Genomic DNA, 19,304 nt, shown 5'->3' with positions numbered 1-19,304 from the left:
ACACCTATTCAGAGAGTATAAAAATCTTGATACCTGCATGTCTTGACATCTAGTCTCTTCTACTCCCTGGGAAACCCCTAGTCCACATTGTCCATTTCCTCTATTATTCTTCTTCCCATCTTGTACAAAATGCAAGCTCAAGGCTTTGCTATACCACATTTCAGCATCCCCACATACTTAGTATTACTTTACTTTCTAAATTACATTTAACATATAAGATACTAATACAATTTCTCAATATATAACATGTTATCAAAGTAATCACTCTAGAATTTCCAAGTTCATTTCCTAAATTCCTCATCAAAACAGAAAAAGATAATTGAAAATGTATATATCAGACAAGGTATCTCTGGAAACAAACCCAGGTAAAGAATCCCTCTACATAATACTATTATACCTTACAAGAGAGAGTGGGCATCCACACTCACTTACATCAGGTGATGTTTATGCACCCTCACACTCATGACCTGATAGCATTCCACTAAGAGTAATTAATTACCACCTCAATTTTATTTCCGTAGCACATTGCTAAATCAAACAATAACTGATGAAAGAAAGAGAGAGAAAAGAAGGAAGAAAGAGAAAGATGGAGAATGAAAGGAAGGAAGGGAGGGAGAGAGGAAGAAAGAGAGGGAGGGAAGGAGGAAGACAGAGAAAGAAGAAAGTTACAAGAATTGTAATTACACAACAGAGTATTTTGTATTTTATACTGACTGATCTGTCCAATTCAGGTCTGAAATTGCTCACCACAGTGGTATACACTCAAATACCTGGCATCTGTTTTCAACAAACCATCTTCTCTGAACCACTATGCCAAAAATCTCACGAGATTTCTACAACTTTATATAAAGACTCAATTCCTACACTGTTCAGGACAGCCAATACTTGCTAGTTCTACATTTCTGAACTCTCAGATAATATAAGGAATAATACAGAAAGAAGAGAAGGTAAACAAAATGGGTGCTGGTATGTTCAGGAGCCTAAGCTGAACCAAAGGTTGGGCCCCTTGGTCAGTGCTGTCTTCTCTCTATCAACAAGGCTCCTCTCATGTGGCAAAGAGAGTTCCTTCGCAGAAGAAAGTTACGTCAAGGAATTCACCTGGACATTTGGGAAGGGCTGCAGTAGCATGGAGAAGCTGCTCATTCCTATCGGCCCTCCCCTGATCCTTCAAAAACACCTTCCTCTTCTGAACTGGATTTGGGAAAACTTTCAGGGAACAGTAAAGGCAGACCGAGTCTCGAGGAAAAAGAAAGAACACTAGGATATGCACAGCATAGTCCCTATACTACTTGATTCCTTCATCCTCAAATAAAGATAGACACATATCCAATTCTGGTCCTTTCCATATCCCTTGCCCACCCTCTACCCCCAACCAGATTTCACTCTAGGCCAATGAAATTACAGTCTCTCAGGCATGGGTGTTTTCTATTTTGGCTTCTGTTTTGATTATACACCTGGGGTTGAGAATTAGTGTGAACCCAAAAGGAAACAAAGGAAAGGGGGTAGAATAGGGAAGAAACAAAGACTAACATTTGTTTGGTGTGTACTACTTCTTTTTTTCTCTGTTTTTTTTTTTTTTTTTTTTTTTTTTTTGCCAGAGAGCATCTCACTCTGTTGCCCAGGCTGGAGTGCAGTGGTACGATCTCGGCTCACTGCACCCTCCTCCTCCTGGGTTCAAGTGATTCTCCTGCCTCACCCTCCCAAGTAGCTGGGATTACAGGAACGCACCACCATGCCCAAATAATTTTTGTATTTTTACTAGAGACGGGGTTTCACCATGCTGGCCAGGCTGGTCTTGAACTCCAGACCTCAGGTGATCCACCCGCCTCAGCCTCCCAAAGTGCTGGGAAGTACAGGCGTGAGCCACTGCACCCAGCCTTGGTGTGTATTTCTTGCCACATATGGTAATAGGAGCACTACACACTTCACCTCACCATTTGTAAAGAGGGGTTAAACTGTCCATTTAAAATAAAAGACACAGGCTCAGTACAGTAGCTCACATTTGTAATCACAGCACTTTGAGAGGCCAAGTCAGGAGGATCTTTTGAGCCTAGGAGTTCAATACCAGCCTGGGCAATATAACAAGATCCTGTCTCTACAAAAAAATAAAAAAATAAAATAAAAAATAAAAGACACAGGTAACTTGCCACAAAGTCACGTGGCAAATAAGTGATGGATTCGGGGTTTAAATTCAGATCTGTCTGCTTCCCTACCCCAAACTGCACTGTTTCTACTATATTCAGCTGAAAAAAACAAAACAACAACAAGAAAAACACAAAACTTTAGTCATATAACAAAAGTGTATGTGTATGGAGGGTAATAAAGAGAACAAGGCATTTAAAATTCCTGCTGCTATTGAGGGGGACTATGTTCTGAAAGTAACACTGAACATGTGTGGAAGTATATTGACACTCCACAATCAATAAAGTATTATTTATTTAATTGTTACAAAGGAGTTAAACGAAACCCAAGTTACTTTTTGGGAAAATCCAAGAGAGTAAAAATCACACTGGATTAGGAACTGGTTGGCAGAATAATCTGTGTGTCTAAACCTTATACAGCTATTTGCTGGCTGTATGACATTAGCAACTTGCTGACATGCAATTTACCCATGTAACAAACCTGCACATGTACCCCCTGAACCTAAAAGTTGAAAAGGGGAAAAAACTGCATTTCAGTTTCACACACTACTCTATCATATGGCCATGTTTTGTCCAGATAAGAGAATAGTCCTGGGGTAAAGTTGGTGCTCAAGAAAAGTGGATTTTTTCCCATGTTCTGGAAAAACCATAGTAAGCATTATAGAAGCACAGAGGTCTGGGAGACCACTTCATAAACTGTTCATTGCTAGATCTATATGTGTTATAACCATCTTTCAAAAGGAAGAATTAAAGCAGCTCTTTTAGGCAGAAATTAAGGTGGACTGGATATCCTCTAAGACTGCTAGACTGTGCTTTTCATAGTCACACTGAGATATTTTCCCACCCCTCCTTCCCTCCCTTCTGATCATCCATATTGAGTGCCTATTCAACAGGCCAGGCATTATACTTGAAGCCAGGGACCAACTGTGAATAAAAGCTAGTCTCTGCCCTCTTGAAGCATACACATTAAAGAAAACCACCAACATTAAATAGTTAATTACAAGTGGGGTGAGTGCTATAAATGCGAAGTCCAGGTTCCACTGCCTACACAAGTGGAGAAAACAGGGAAGTCCACAGGGAAAAAGTAAGTAAATTTTCAGTTTTCTGTATCCTCCTTATTTGGTTAGAACTACCCGATACTGTCACTTTAGAGACATTCAAAAATACAAAGAACTTCTTCCAAAATGCAATAAAGTCAGTCAAGAACATTTCAGACTTCACTTATTTACAGTATTCAGTATCGGGCCATGTAGACTAGGTTTACTATTCTATTTTTCAGGAAAAGAGAATTTACTAAGCATTCAGAGCACAAACAAGGTGACAAATAGTAACAATAGAAAAACTATTTTCCCAAACACACCGAATTTGCATGTTTGCGTTAAGGTAGTAAATAATAATAATAATAATGTAACCACTTGTAACAGTTAAGTATCTAAAGCAAAAGTTACCACCCTCACAAGAGGTTCTGCTCCTAGCTCCATATCACCCTGGCCAATTCCCATAGCCTTTTGAATCTCAGCTTCCCAACTGTAAAATGAAAAGGTCAAAACAAAACAATCTCTTAGGTCCCTTACCACGTTCATGTGCAGCATCCAACTAGAATGTTTTGAAATTTGAGTACTTATAAGTCATGGAACATTACTTATCCTTCTAATTTTTTCATTTTTAAATTAGCCATCCTTTACAACGTATTCATAGCACAACCATACTTTACTTTTTTACTTCTAAACCTGTTCAGATAGAAACCTGTTCAGACAGAAACAGAAAGTCTGAATCTTGTCTTCAAAAAGCTCAAAATTCTCAGACAAAATGTCTTTAATCTGAGAATCTCAAAATAATTCCTTTACTATACTTTTTTATGCTACCAAGAAATTATTTACTTATATCCACTCAGTGTACAGAAACAACAATGTGTTCTTCAAATTTTGGAAAATTCCATTTGGAATTCTAGCAAAGCTGGCTCTATTCCCATTCTGGCATCATGTGCCCAGCTCCCTCTCTGCCACTTCCTCTCAGCTGAGCCTCTCCCCAAGGAGTTCACTCCCAGCAGAGGATAAAAAGGAGGGGGAAGAGGAGGCTCTGCAGCCACACAGGTGTCGCTACTCAACACAAATGTTCATGTCAATGCCCTTTCACATTGCCTCTTTTGATTCAACAAATGCACTGGCAGCCCTCAGTTCAAATAGAAATATGAGCAAAAAGTTCTAAAATGCTTTCAAGGCATTAATAAGGGGAAAATGTGGGAAAAAATGTGGAAAACAGAATAACCTAAAGTTCCAAGTTTCTTGGTGTATCAGCTATGTATACGTTGTTTAACAATCAATGACCTCAGAGCTTCTAAAGAGGTGAGTGTCTTTTTTTGGCTTAAGATATCAAAATGTTTATATACAAATTCATGAGCTATAGAAAAAATAACGCAGAAAGATATCAAAAGTTTAAGTCTTCAAACAACTTAGGTTTTATTCTAGGAATCTTCAATTTTGCAAAGTTACATACTTTGATATGGAAGAGTGAGGGTAAACAATCATCTTTCCTTGTCAGAGGGGAAGTGGTACTTCAGAATTCTTATTTATCTCCTTATAACTTGTAACAGACTCTAATTATAACATCAAAGATCTTAGAAAAGGAATGGCAGGAAAACTTTTAATTTAAACAAGATTGAATCTCTGTTATATCACAAAGCTATGATCTTTAAAAACAACAACCCAAATGTCCATCTGTGACAGACTGGATTAAGAAAATGTGGCACATATATACCATGGAATACTATGCAGCCATAAAAAAGGATGAGTTTGCGTCCTTTGTAGGGACATGGATGCAGCTGGAAACCATCATTCTTAGCAAACTATCACAAGAGCAGAAAACCAAACACCGCATGTTCTCACTCATAGGTGGGAACTGAACAATGAGATCACTTGGACTCGGGAAGGGGAACATCACACACTGGGGCCTATCATGGGGAGGGGGCAGGGGGGAGGGATTGCATTGAGAGTTATACCTGATATAAATGATGAATTGATGGGTGCTGACGAGTTGATGGGTGCAGCACACCAACATGGCACAAGTATACATATGTAACAAACCTGCACGCTACGCACATGTACCCTAGAACTAACAGTATAATAAAAAAATAAATAAATAAATAAAATAAAAAAAAAAACAACAAAAAAAGTAACTCTCTGAAAGTATCTTCTCTGAGTGAGACTATGCTTCCTACTTCCCAAATGTAGCAGTAATAATACCTTATTTGTACATGTGCCTTACTTCATCTGAATCTCACAAAAACAATGAGAGTAAATATCCTAACTGCCCACTTACAGGTTTTCAAACAAAGGCTTAAGGAGATTCAGAAACTTGCTCAACTAGATGCCATCATTACACATGACTTCTCCAAGATCTAAGCCTTCACTTTTGTCCTCTGAAAAAAGAAGACAATGTTACTACAAAAATTCCTTTCTTGAAGTTGTATTTTTTCACACTAGTTTACATTTTCCAGAATTTTATATTAACAGGATCATCTAGTATGTATTCTTTTGTCTAGCTTTTTAACTTAGCAAAATTATTTTGACAGTCATTTATGTTGCTACATGTATTAATAGTTCATTCCTATTTATTTGCCAAATAGTATTCCATTGTATGGATGTACCACAATTTGTTTATCCATTCTCCAGTTGAGAGACATTTGGTTTATTTACAATTTTTGGCTATTAAGAACAACGCAGCTTTGAATATTTGCATACATATCTTTGTGTGGACATACATTTTCACTTTTTGTCTTGGGTAAATTCCCAGGAGAACTCCTGCATCATATGATAATTGTATATTTAACTTTGCAAGAAACTGTCAAATTGTTTTCCAAAGTGGCTGTATCATTTTATTAATACATTCCAAACAGCAGCATGTAACACTTTTTAAAGTGCCAACATCACAAGATATTTAACAACTGAGAAAGGCCTGTAGGGTCCAAAGACGGTGCGTGTTTACCTGTTCCAAAGTTAAGTAATAGATAGAAAGTATTTCATCCAGAGAAAAAGATTCACACAAAAACAAATGGAACCACATCTCAATACAGCTACGCTAGCTTATGTGATGACTTACAGGTGTGCTGTCTTCGATTCCATCAGGAAAGCACCTATCTAAACGTGGCGGGGCGTGGTGGCTCACAGCTGTAACCCTAGCACTTCGGGAGGCCGTGTCAGGTGGATTGCCTGAGCTCAAGAGTTCGAGACCAGCCTGGGCAACATGGCAAAACCCCATCTCTACTAAAAATACAAAAAATTAGCCAGGCATGGTGGCGTGTGCCTGTAGTCCCAGCTACTCGGGAGGCTGATTCAGCAGAATCGCTTGAGGCCAAGAGGCAGAGGTTACAATGAGCCGAGATCACACCACTGCACTCCAGCCTAGGTGACAGAGTGAGACTCTGTCTCCAAATAAATACATAAATGCAACCAAATGACTTACAGGTGTGCTGTCTTAAATTCTATCAGGAAAGCATCTACCTAAATGTAACCAATGTGAGATAAACTTATATTTTGGAAACTAATATGTAAAGAAAGAAAGATCTTTAAAGGTAATAATAAGGCTGTTGCAAGCATTCACAATAGCAGCTCATATGAGCATTATCTACAAATCAGGCACTATACTAAGCTTTATAAAATATATATATAACCACTTTACTGATTTCCCTCTCCATTTTACAGGTGAAGAAATCAGAGGCAAAGAGGAGTTAAGAATGTGGCCTCAAGGCCATATAGCTTGTAAAGGGGGAATGGGATCTACCCAACTCCAGAAGACGCTTTTGGCTTTGCTAATTCACTGCTGCATCTTCAGGTTTCACATGCTTTCCAGCCTGCTTCAAAGACATCTTCCTAGAACTGAATGATACTATTCCTTAAGAAACACTACTCCCAGTTTCTACTTTTGTACCTATCAAGCAACTTTCCGATATTTTGTTTTCCCATATTCCAATATTCTGTTTTCCCAAGCCCATTTTCTACTTGGAAAAAGAGGAACTGAGCAGTCAAATGGAGTAAAGACTAGGCATGCCGATTTTGAACATAAATTTGGTTCATGTGATGAATCATGGAGGCACCAGTATCCTTTTCTAAGGATCAACATAATAGAGGAAAAGTCACCAAGTCAGGCATCAATCCTATACAAGACCACGAATGTTAAACCAACTCTACACCTAGAACAAACTTGTCGAATCTCTGTCCCGCAAGCCACATGTGGCCCAGGACGGCTTTGAATGCGGCCCAACACAAACTCGTAAACTTTCTTAAAACACTATGAGATTTTTGTGTGTGTGATTTTTTTTTTTTTAAGCTCACCAGCTATCATTAATGTTAGTGTATTTTATTTGTGGCCCAAGACAATTATTCTTCCAAGGTGGCCCAGGGAAGCCACAAGGTTGGACATCCCTGACCTAGAATGTAAAAAAGAAAAAGAAAAAGAAAAAGGAAACACAAGCTACTATTAGTATTAGAAAAATATGGATGGTAGAACTACTACTACATACCTAACTAGAACTCTTAGCAGCCTTCTTTCTTCAGTAGGAAAAATTAAAATATATTATGCAAATGTCAAGTGTTTTCATTTAAAAGTAAGGAAGATTAAAATATAATGGGCAGAATTATTAAACAGTTAAGAAAAAATTATATTACCTGATTAAGTGGAAGGGGTATATTGCTTCAGAACTAACTTTATTTTGGAAATATTGGACAAGTGGCAGGTCTTACTGATGGATTGGAGTTTCTTCCCCCTACCTCCCCTTTTATATTCTGTAATACTTGAAGACCTAATATTTTGAGAAAGGCCAAAATTTGGAATGTGCCTCTTGGGTTCCTCCATAAAGGCTGGTCTGCCAATTCTTATTATTAATAGATTCAGGGTTTTGAACAGGAAAAATCAGTAGACTCTTTGGTTTACACAAACCTTGCCAATTTTTCCACACCCTAAATGTCTGAAGGTTTACTGGTAACTCCTATTTGTCTTCCATAGTGGTATCCTATCTTTCTCTTCCAAGTTTCATTTTCTGTCTTCTAGATGACGTCAGCAGTGGTGATTCTCGGAGGAAGGTATAACTGGAGGGCATGCACTAGGAACACCAAAAACTGGGAACCTGGCCAATTCAAAGCTGGAAAGTAGTACTGAGAACAATGTATATAATGACATCTATCTTTCCCATAAAGACAGGAGAACTGAGACCATATCTTTAGGAGACAGGTTTTGGTGAGGTCAAGAAAGTAAAAAAAGGATGAAAGATTTTTTGGAAAACATAATGAATGGCAGCTTTCCACAGAGACCTAGGAAGCACAAATTTCCCATAGCAAAAAAGGGTAAGAAAGAAAGAACTACAGCTGACTCACATTTTCTTTTTTAAAAAAATTTAAACTGCCTCAATTTGCTATAATTTTCTTAGCCAATCCCTTCTTTTCTGAAAATACAGCTCAACTTCAACCTAGTCCCTTCCAAGATAATCACAAATTCTGAGTTAACAGTGTTTCAGGATTTCAGGATTTGTTACTTCTTCTCAATTATTCCCTTTTTTTTTTTCTTTCAGACGGAGTCTCACTCTGTCACCCAGGCTGGAGTGCAGTGGTGTGATCTCGGCTCACTGCAACCTCTGCCTCCTGGGTTCAAGAGATTCTCCTGCCTCAGCCTCCTGAGCAGCTGGGATCACAGGCATGGGCCACCACACTCAGCTAAGTTTTGTATTTTTAGTAGAGACAGGGTTTCTCCATGTTGGTCAGGCTGGTCTCGAACTCCTGACCTCGAGTGATCTGCCCACCTCGGCCTCCCAAAGTGCTGAGATTACAGGTATGAGGCACTGCGCCCAGCCATCTCAATTATTCCTACATGATGGCTGAGAGAAAGGAAGGATAGACCAGTTACAGGACAAAACGTGTTAGGGCAACAAACAGTAGGCATAAAAAGAAAGACCAGGTGTGGTAGTTCACACCTCCAATCCCAGCACTTTGGGAAGCTGAGGTGGTAGGAGAGCTTGAGGCAAGGAGCTCAAGACTAGGCTGGGCAACATAGCAACACTTTATCTCTACAAAATATAAAACTAAATACATATTTTAAAAAAGAAGACAAAAATAATAGATAGGTGTGTTTATGTTTGTGTGTATGCTACATATGTAAGTCACCAGATGGGCTGGGATCAACTGTATGAAAGGGAAAACAAGGTTTATCCTAGCAAATTTGTCAAAGCCTGCAGGTCCCACAAGTACCTACTATGGAGGATATTTTTGTTCAGATCATCTCAAGCTGGAGTCAACTTTGGAAGAACACTGATGGTATGTAACGTAAACGTCAAACTCTGGTTGTTTGGTTTATTTTAAGAAGACAACAAGGTTCTTCGACCTTGGGCAGCAACCACAGAGACATTCAAAGATTGATGCACTCTGATATCTGTTGCAAGTATGTGTAACTCATCAACATTTGTTACAGATATCAGCAAAATGGCCCTTTCGGTACTTAAAAAAAAATTACAGAGTAACAGTATCTTCATGCTGAAAACGATCATTAAGATTACCTAAACAGCCCCCTTTTCGCAAGGATTGGAGAAATTGAAGCTAAAAGGGGAATTTGCACAACATGAACAAAACGGAAAGAGCATAAATGAAATCTTGGATTCAAAAGCAGAGAATTAAAGAAAATCAAACCAAAGAAAATAAAAAGCTTTTAAAAAGAAAAACGTATTTTAGCTCCATTTTTTTCCCACAGAAAACCACAAACTATATCCTTTCCCTCTTGCAGAAGAGGATTCACATCATGTCAATTGGGTCTTTTTGAGATACACACTCATTCCTTCAGGCAGACACACTACCATACTGTTCCTTTCTTTTACATTCAACTTTAAATCCCATAATCTAACTGAAGTCTTTTCACAATTAATTACTGCACAAGTTCAGCAAGTTAAGCATGTTCATTAATTCCCATCACACTAGAAAAAAAGTTAGAGGCAGCATAATCTAAATTTAAAGTGACCTTTTATTTAGAAGTTAGAAAATTAGAGGTAGATACCTTGGAATTTTTATTGTCTCTAAGACCACCTCCCCTTCAACCCCGCCAAAAGGAAGGGATACTAGCAATCTAGAAAAAAATATGCATGGAGAGGCTTAAGACCTGCATCATCAAGCACTGCCAGTGGTTCTCAGCAGTACTCACTGGTTGCATGTCAGAACCAAGGAGATGTAAAATATATGTTTTAGAGATAACCTAAAACCTTTTCTAAAGAACTCCAATGACATTCAACATACCTACTCAAGCAAGAGGGAAAGAAATAATATTGTACACAACCCTAGATTCATTCAGTATGTCTCCCATGTGTATTGAGAGTCACCTTGTATATCTGGGAAGATGAGAGGGGACAATCTGATATCACTCATTTACTAGAGGAGAAAACTTAAATTCTAAAAGATTCAATGGTTTATACAGGTCCTTCTGAAAATGAAAAATTTCCATTTAGAGACTGTTCTTCTGCAAAGCTATCTGATCCACTGACACTAGGAAGGAGAGCTGATGCCACCCAGATATTTCTTCTGGTGTTAATTAATATGACTTCCTGGTTAATAAGTTTTTGCTGCTTTAGAACTTGATCCAACAATTAAACTGACAAAACTGTTTCAAACCTGTAAAGCTGCTGACACATATACCATGCAAATTCCATTAATGGGAGACGCCTGGATGTCCAGCTTGAAATACCTGGCTATCTATCACAATGAAAAAATTCTGAGTTATCTATAAATAAGTTGATTTATTCATTCACATTACATTCTCTACCCCACTTCCTCTCTCCCTTCACCTACCTCTTCATTCCTCTAACCCAATGGTATGGAGCAGGAGTTGGCAAACATTTTCTGTAAAGGGTCAGATGGTAAATAGTTTGGCCTTTGTGGGCTCTGCCTTTGTAGCACAAAAGTGGCCACAGACAATCCATAAACGAATGAATGTGGCTATATTCCAAAAAAACTTCATTTACAAAAACAGATTCAGCTTGCAGAGCTATAGTTTGCCAACCCTGGTTTGAAGAAGCAATTTTCAAACTTTAGCCTGAATCACAATCATACAGGCTTGTTAAAATACAGACCTCTGGGCCTCATCCTTAAGTTTCTGATTCAATAGCCCTGTCATGGGGCCTGAGATTTTAATAAGCTCCCAAGCAATGCTGATGCTGCTGGTCCAGGGACCACACTTTGAGAACCACTAGTACAAAACAATGGTCTATACTACATTCAGTGGAAGGTTAAAACGTAACCAACAATCAAGAATGTAGAAATGACATGTTGCAAACTTGACTGCTAATTTCATAGAATATTTCATATGAAGACTTACTGTTAAGTGCCATAATATTATCTGTTCCTGGATGATGGAAATTTATCCCCATGCGTCCTAAAAAATAAAATAATTTTAAGCACAAAGAATGCTTAATGTAATCATTTCAAATACATCTTAAAATATAAACATTACAAAAATCTAAAACAGATTAATCCATAACAATGCTATCAAAGGCCAAAGCAGTGACAACAGCTTTAAAAATTAAGTCATAAAACATACACATGAAAAGTCTTAAAGCCAAAGTTTCAAAAACAAATAAATAAAACAAAACAAAAAAGAAGCTTCTGTTATAATAGTCTAAAATTTAACACATCTCCTGCATTCCAATTTAAACATGCCAACTCTTTGGATTAAGCATTTTATTTAAACAACCATTTATACTGTTCTTCCATTCAAGCAGCAAAAAAAAAAAAAAAAAAAAAAAAATAGATTCAAACAAGTATATAAAATTGAAGCTTAGAGAGAATAAAAAGAGAGGTTTCATAGTGGCTTAAAAATGCAACATAATAATCAAAATGGCAACCAGAAGGAAGATGGTAAAATTTTATATAAGAGATAGAAGGGGGGAAAATGATTGGCCTAAAAATCTAGAGTTCTGGTGGCTCTCCTCACCACTAACTAGTTATATGACCTTGAATATAATGCTAATTTCCACATGTTCATCCTTAAGTTTATAACAGGAGTTGCAAACTTCTGCTGACATGGCTGGCTTCCTGTTTTTGTATGCCTCTGAGTTAAGCATCATTTTTACATTTAGAAAGGCTTGTAAACACAACCAAACCAAAATTAAAACAAAGAACAATATGTGACAGAGACCATGTGGCCCGTAAAGCCTAAAATATTTACTCTTTAGCACTTCACAACTTTTGTCAACCCCTGGTCTATAAGATGTTAAGTCAGAATCAGATGTTTCAACTAATGGCCCCTAGGGGCAAGAATGGAAGATGCAGACATTTCTATTATGTTTTTTTCATTAATTATTTGGGACAAGGAGGTAGATGTATCAAAAGAAAAATTAGAGAGAGTCTTATATGAAAAAAAAATGTACTTAGAAAACTTTCTTGACCAAATTCCTTCAACAAAATAGCTATTGAAACAGTGCTTTTGTTTAAAGCTACTGTCTATAAACTTGGCTTTGCAAGGTTTTAATGTTCAATTATGTCAAGGGTTATCATGAAATTCTCAAAAAATGTTAATCTTATTTCACTACCATTTTTAAATAAATGTCAACAGTATCTTGGGGAGAAAGTAGTACAGAAAAAGCTGGAGATAAAGTTAAAATGATTGATTTTTACAACATATACAGTTTTATATTACATAATTGCAAAAGAGTCAGTCATCATTTGACAGTAAACTCTGTTATGGGGGACTGGAGGCAAATAGCATTATTAAGTTCTTTTTGCCCAAAAGGAAAGCACCATAGTAGACAAAACAGAGCATCTGCCTTAAATAAAAAGGGAGAATCATGAATTCCTAAACAAATGAAGTTTTTGCCTCGACAGGACCATCCTGATTTCTTATGGCTCCCCAGGCTACGATAATTTGTAAAAGGTCATTTCATATTAACAGGTAGGGAAGGCCAGGCGCAGTGGTTCATGCCTGTAATCCCAGCACTTTGGGAGGCCGAATCATCTGAGGTCAGGAGTTCGAGACCAGCCTGGCCAACATGGTGAAACCTCGTCTCTACTAAAAACACAAAAATTAGCTGGGTGTGGTGGTGGGTGCCTGTAATCCCAGCTACTCAGGAGGCTGAGGCAGGAGAATCACTTGAACTCGGAATGCGGGGGTTGCAGTGAGCCAAGATTGTGCCACTGTACTCCAGCCAGGGAGTCAGAGCAAGACTCCATCTCAAAAAAAAAAGAGGCAGGGAAAAACAAAACCCTCGCAAGTGAAGCGTCACCTGTATTGGTGTGTATATATGTACTAAAGAATGAGAAAATCTTAAATACATCCATAAATAAGAAAATTCACCAGAATTTAATGGATTCTGATGAAACTGTTCTAACTTTATCATGAAGCATTATAGCGCTTTCAATAAAAAAATTTATTTTTATTATTTCAAACCTTATTAGGAGAAAAATGTTTCATCTCTCTCTGGTTTTGCAGGTACAGTTTTGCTAGCATTTGTAATATAGTAAAATTATTTTCTTAGATTAGATCATGTTTTCTATTAAAAAGCCATATGAGTAAAGAATCATCTAAGAGAATCATCTATTTTATTTTTATAGATTTCATAAACCTTTTCATATTTACTAGAAGCTAACTATTGGGAATTTCAAAAACTACCCCATTGTTAAAAGATACATGTACTGTATCTATATGTAATTGTTCAATGTGCCTGACATTTTTTTCAGTTCCTGAGTCATTTTAGAGTCCCTGAAAATTATAGTCAGCAACGAGTGTTATCTCCTACCACTACCTTTACCAGAACATATAATAGGAAAAACTGCCACCAGAACAAGGCTTTGACTCAGTAGGGAGAAAGCATATTCTCATTTCAGTTAGCTATCTCAATGTCCTTGCCATCATTTCTGGATAATCAAGACCTTAGGTGGATTCATTATCATGAAATACTAATATCCATGAAAACTAGATATGATTTACTCTAAACCAGTGTTCATCCTTTTCTGGGGTATTCAAATATAACAGTAATTAGCCAGTTACTGGAAAGTCTACCTAAAAGCCCATCAAGACTTCAAAATCACTGCCCATCAGAACTTAAGGAAATCGCATATATGGAGGATCTTTTCAAACTTCAACCAAGGAATATTTAAAGGAGGGTGTGCTGTCTAAAAAGTTAGCAATATTCCCTAAATATTCGTAGAATAATAATAAAGGGTTATCAAGGAAATCATGCAAGCCTGAATTTAACTGATCCTTATTTGACTTCTTTTCTTTCCTGTGTCTACAACCATGTATGGTAAAGAATTATGTAGTTTACAACCACTATATCAAATAAAGTTTTTACATGTTCCTATAACTACCTAGTTTTCCAAACATAAAGGGGTAACCTTTTTGTCCTCCAGAAGTTAAACATACCTGCATGGATCCTTTTTGACCCTTTCCATGAGCTCCTAGAACTTTTCAGCTTGGAAAGATGAAACTGAAAGGAAGCTTGGTAGTTTTCAAATTATCATTCTCTATCTTACACTGATTACTTCCAACCTAAACTTTCTTATGATGCAGTAAAACAAGAGGCTTACGCAATATTTTACAGATTGAAGGTATCACTAATTGATGAAAAGCAGAACACTTTTTACCTTTCCTGGTATTCTCTCTAATTCTTTGACCTCTTTGACTTCAACAGGTCTCTAGATGAAAGTTACCAACAAAAGATTGTATAAGAAACTCCAGGCTGGGCACCATGGCTCACGCCTGTAATCCCAACACTTTGGGAGACTGAGGCAGTCAGATCATGAGATCAAGAGATGCACACCATCCTGGCCAACATGGTGAAACTCCATCTCTACTAAAAATACAAAAAAATTAGCTGGGTGTGGTGGCGTGCGCCGTAGTCCCAGCTACTCGGCAGGCTGAGGTAGAAGAATCGCTTGAACCTGGGAGGTGCAGGTTGCAGTGAGCCGAGATTGTGTCACGGCACCCCAGCCTGGCGACAGAGCAAGACTCCATCTCAAAAAAAAAAAAAAAAAAAGAAAAAGTAAAGAAAAGAAACTCTGGGTCAAGAAAGCCATATCCATCAGAATCAATTATCTAAATATAATCTAATTTTTCCCCCAACTAATAATGCAATTTTTTAAAGTAAAATCACTCACAGCATCTTTAAGCTAGGTTCTTAACCTCTTCCAAAAGTAATTTTTAGATTATAAAATGCAATGCATTTTCATTGGAGAAAAATCACATAATGCAGAAAAATGGAGAAAACAAGTTCACCAAAGATAAGTACTGTTAACATTTTGATTTACAGTCTTCCAGGTTTGGGAGTGTATATGTGTAAAGGTTTCTTTTCTAAAATTGAAATTATTTCATAATTTTTTAACTTAATATATTATATATCTTAAGTTTTACAGTTATTAAGGAATTTTGGAGGAAAATAAAATATATAACAGCAAAAGAAAAACTGATTCCAAATTCAGAAAAGGCCATTTCTTTTTTCTTCTTTTTGTCCAACAAATACTGCTGTTTAATCAGCTGTGAAAATAGAATCAAGTGTGTGACATCTGGTGATTTTTGTATAATGCAGTCTGGTGCTGCCAGCATGACATTTTGTCACCTGTCCATGGTCTGCTATTTTTAAATTGTTCTTGTCAGCTAGCGATCTTTTAAGTATAGTGTAAAATATAAGGTTTCAAAAACTGAAAGGCATACTTGGTTTTACTGAGTTAAATGATGCTGTGGAAATCTGAGACTGTGTCCCACTTTTCCCACTGCACAGGATCTGATAAATAGGGGTGAGAGGGGATGAAGGCAGAGGTTGGAAAACAGGGTTACATATGGTTATTCATTCTGTTAAAATCACAGTCTCAGAAGCTCAATTCACATTCATATTTAAAACACTAGTTATAAAAAAAACCCTACGTCTATCATGATTCAAAGTTTCAGAATCCAACTAAACTCATGCTTTTGTGAGTCCAAAATAAAAACTGAAATTTGTATTAACTCATAATTAATTATGAAAGTCATCTCTTTACTTCTACAATATGTTATGAGATAGGGAACAACTGCTGTACCTTCCTCTAATCACTCCCTTTGCTCTAAAAAGGCAAGTACTTCAGAAAGCTTCATATAACAGAATCTTAGTGCCACGTTTCAGAAAGACTTACAGGTAAAATGAATATTCTACACTAATTTTCTCTATAAACTTAGAGAGATGTTCCTTTAGAAAACTATCTAAAAATGTAATACTGTGATATGTAAAAATACAGTAAACTTTTTTTTAATCTCCTTTTTAAGGAAATGATAAAACTTTGGTACCATAATATTCTAAGTATGTTCCAAATAACCAATAATCAAAAGCTGTGAGCTTAGACCTGAGGTCAAATCCTAGTTTATTCTCATATTGGTAGTGGGTAATTTTTGGCAAGTCGTTAAATATTTTGTGCCTCTGTTGCCTCATTTAATGAAGGCTGTACTCGAGAACAATTAAATCACAATTCCCAGTGTGGCATGCACTGGTTCACACCTGTAATCCCAGCACTTTTTGTAATGCCGCCCCCGGCAGAGGCGGGCGGATCGCTTGAGCTCAGGAGTTAGTGACCAGCCTGGGCAATATGGCGAAACCCCATCTCTACAAAAAAAAAAAAAAATTAGGTGGGTGTGGTGGCATGCACCTATAGTTCCAGCTACTCACGAGGCTGAGGTGGGAGGAGAGCTTGAGCCCAGGAGGCGAAGACTGCAGTGAGCTGAGATCACCACTGCATTCCAGTCTGGGTTACACAGGGAGACCCTGTCTCAAAATCATCATCATCATCATCATCATCACCACCACCATCATCTCTGTTTTTTAAAACTCAGGTGATTTTTTTTTTGAGATGGAGTCTCACTCTGTCACCCAGGCTGGAGTGCAGTGGCACAATCTTGGCTCAAAGCAAGCTCCACCTTCCCGGTTCAAGCGATTCTCCTGCCTCAGCCTCCTGAGTAGCTGGGATTACAGGTGCCCACCACCACACCCGGCTAATTTTTGTATTTTTAGTAGAGGCAGGGTTTCAACACGTAGGATAGGCTGGTCTTGAAGTCCTGACCTCAAGTGATCTGCCCGCCTCAACCTCCCAAAGTGCTGGGATTATAGACATTAGCCACCATGCCTGGCCGCTAAAAACTTAGGTGATTTAAATGCTATGCTTAAAGGATGATTACACAAATTAATGGAGGGTACTTATACAAATCACTCAATTTCTACTTACTGTCTCTGCCCCCCAAGAATATACAAAACAAGAACCATCACTTCTTGCTGACTTAGAACCTGTGCCCTAATCTGCTAACTTTCAAATAAGATAAACTGATATGGGCTAAAGGGAGATAACACAAAAATAGAACTGAGCAATAATTCAAGCTACAGAAGTAAAGAGACAGTATATTTTTTCTGGAACAAACAAGCAAATAAAATGTAATGAAGGCATATTTTTATAAAATAAGAGGACTTCAAAATTCCATAAGGGGACAAATTTTGTGAAAGGCTCTATAATACTAAATTTAAATTGTGATGAATAAAGAAAAATCCTGCTATAACACCAAAGGGGTGGCATTATCTCTTCCATTTTAACACCAAAGGGGTGGCATTATCTGCTTTAAAGCACTACTACCGAAAGATAAGCTATTTTTCTCTAGACACTCTCAGTATACTTTCTCTAGACACTCTCAGTATACCTTTGAAAAGCAAAGTTTTCTTTTCATTTTTCAAATCTCAGTTCCATGAACGGTAAGGGAAGAGAAAATTCAAATACATAAAAATGTTTTACCAGGCACTAACCCCAAATAGTCAGCCAGGCCTTTTTTTCTGCTGTAAGAAGGAAATTGCATGGGATAAAGAAAAAGTAACTCCTCCCTGTTTTTGCCAAGATGCCTGCTATACTGGGCTTCCCCAGTTAGGGTGTATGATCTTACTTCTCTGCTCAATGTGCTATAGTTGCTATTTCCTTATTATCCTTCTAGAGTTGGGAGAATATGATTAATCAAACCAAATGACCATGAGTTTTCAGAGTGGTTCTACAGGAGCTTAGTGAACCTGCATTACAGGTAGAAAGTCAAGGAACAGCTATGAGGAAGATAATAGGGACAAATCTTTTTCATTATCTCTTACTCCACCTCTCTCAACACCATTAATCCCCTTAATCCTCACAGTTAAGAAGAGAGTTGGATTTTCCTTCAGTCGACTAGAAATGAGAACAGAGAACAATTGCTTCCTCCTATTACATCTGCGAACCCAAGGATTTCTATACTGAAAAAAAGAAATAAGAAACAGGGCCAGGGCCAGTGGCTCATGCCTATAATCTCAGCACTTTGGGAGGCTGAGGTAGGAGGATCGCTTGAGCTCAGGAGTTCAAGACCAGGCTGGGCAACATGGCGAAACCCTGTCTTCACAGCAAATAGAAAAAATCAGCCAGGCATGGTGCCCCTGCCTCTACTACCAGCTACTTAGGGAGCTGAGGCAGGAAGATTGCTTGAGCCTGGGAGGTCAAGGCTGCAGTGAGCCAAGATTGTGCCACTGCACTCCAGGCTGGGTGAAAGAGCGAGAACCTGTCTCAAAAAAAATAAATAAATAAAATAAGAAACAGCTGCATTAGAGCATTACCCTCTTCAAAAGCCTCCTTTCTCATCTCTGAGGCATTCTCTCAAACAAAAGGAAGAGTATATCAAAGATATAGTTAAAAAAACAAAAAACAAAACAAAACAAAACCCAGAAGATCATTACCTTATTCTGTTACAGCCAAGCACTGTAGTTTGGGATCTTTAAAAAGCAAAAAAAAAAAAAAAAAAAAAAAAGAAAAAAAGAAAAATAAATTATTCCGGCCAGGCGCAGTGGCTCATGCCTATAATCCCGGCCACTTCGGGAGGCTGAGCAGGGAGGATTACGAGGTCAGGAGTTTGAGACCAGCCTGGCCAACATGGTGATATCCTGTCTCTATTAAAAAATACAACAATTAGCTGGGTGTGATGGCACACACCTGTAATCCTAGCTACTCAGGAGGATGAGTTAGGAGAATTACTTGAACCAGGGAGGCGGAGGTTGCAATGAGCTGAGATCCCGCCACTGCACTCCAGCCTGGGCAACACAGCAAGACTCCAGCTCAGTAAATAAATAAATAAATAAATAAGTCCAACTTTTATTTAAATACGCATTCTGTGATCTGATTAATGCTA

General features: G+C 37.8%; 1 protein-coding gene across 4 annotated transcripts in view; it reads right to left on the bottom strand.

The window, feature by feature from the left end:
* Positions 1-19,304, bottom strand: part of CPEB3 (cytoplasmic polyadenylation element binding protein 3) — a 256,834-nt gene that overhangs the window by 137,839 nt on the left and 99,691 nt on the right. For all 4 annotated transcript variants that reach the window (XM_023226243.1, XM_023226245.1, XM_023226246.1 and 1 more), the window contains exon 4: positions 11,484-11,540. In XM_023226243.1, the coding sequence (XP_023082011.1) occupies positions 11,484-11,540 (57 nt within the window). The remainder of the gene's footprint in view (positions 1-11,483; positions 11,541-19,304) is intronic.

This window comes from Piliocolobus tephrosceles, chromosome 9, assembly GCF_002776525.5.
Source record: "Piliocolobus tephrosceles isolate RC106 chromosome 9, ASM277652v3, whole genome shotgun sequence".
NCBI lineage: Eukaryota > Metazoa > Chordata > Mammalia > Primates > Cercopithecidae > Piliocolobus > Piliocolobus tephrosceles.
The sequence above is the reverse complement of the archived record's forward strand: the minus strand, read 5'-3'. Positions and strand labels throughout refer to the sequence as shown.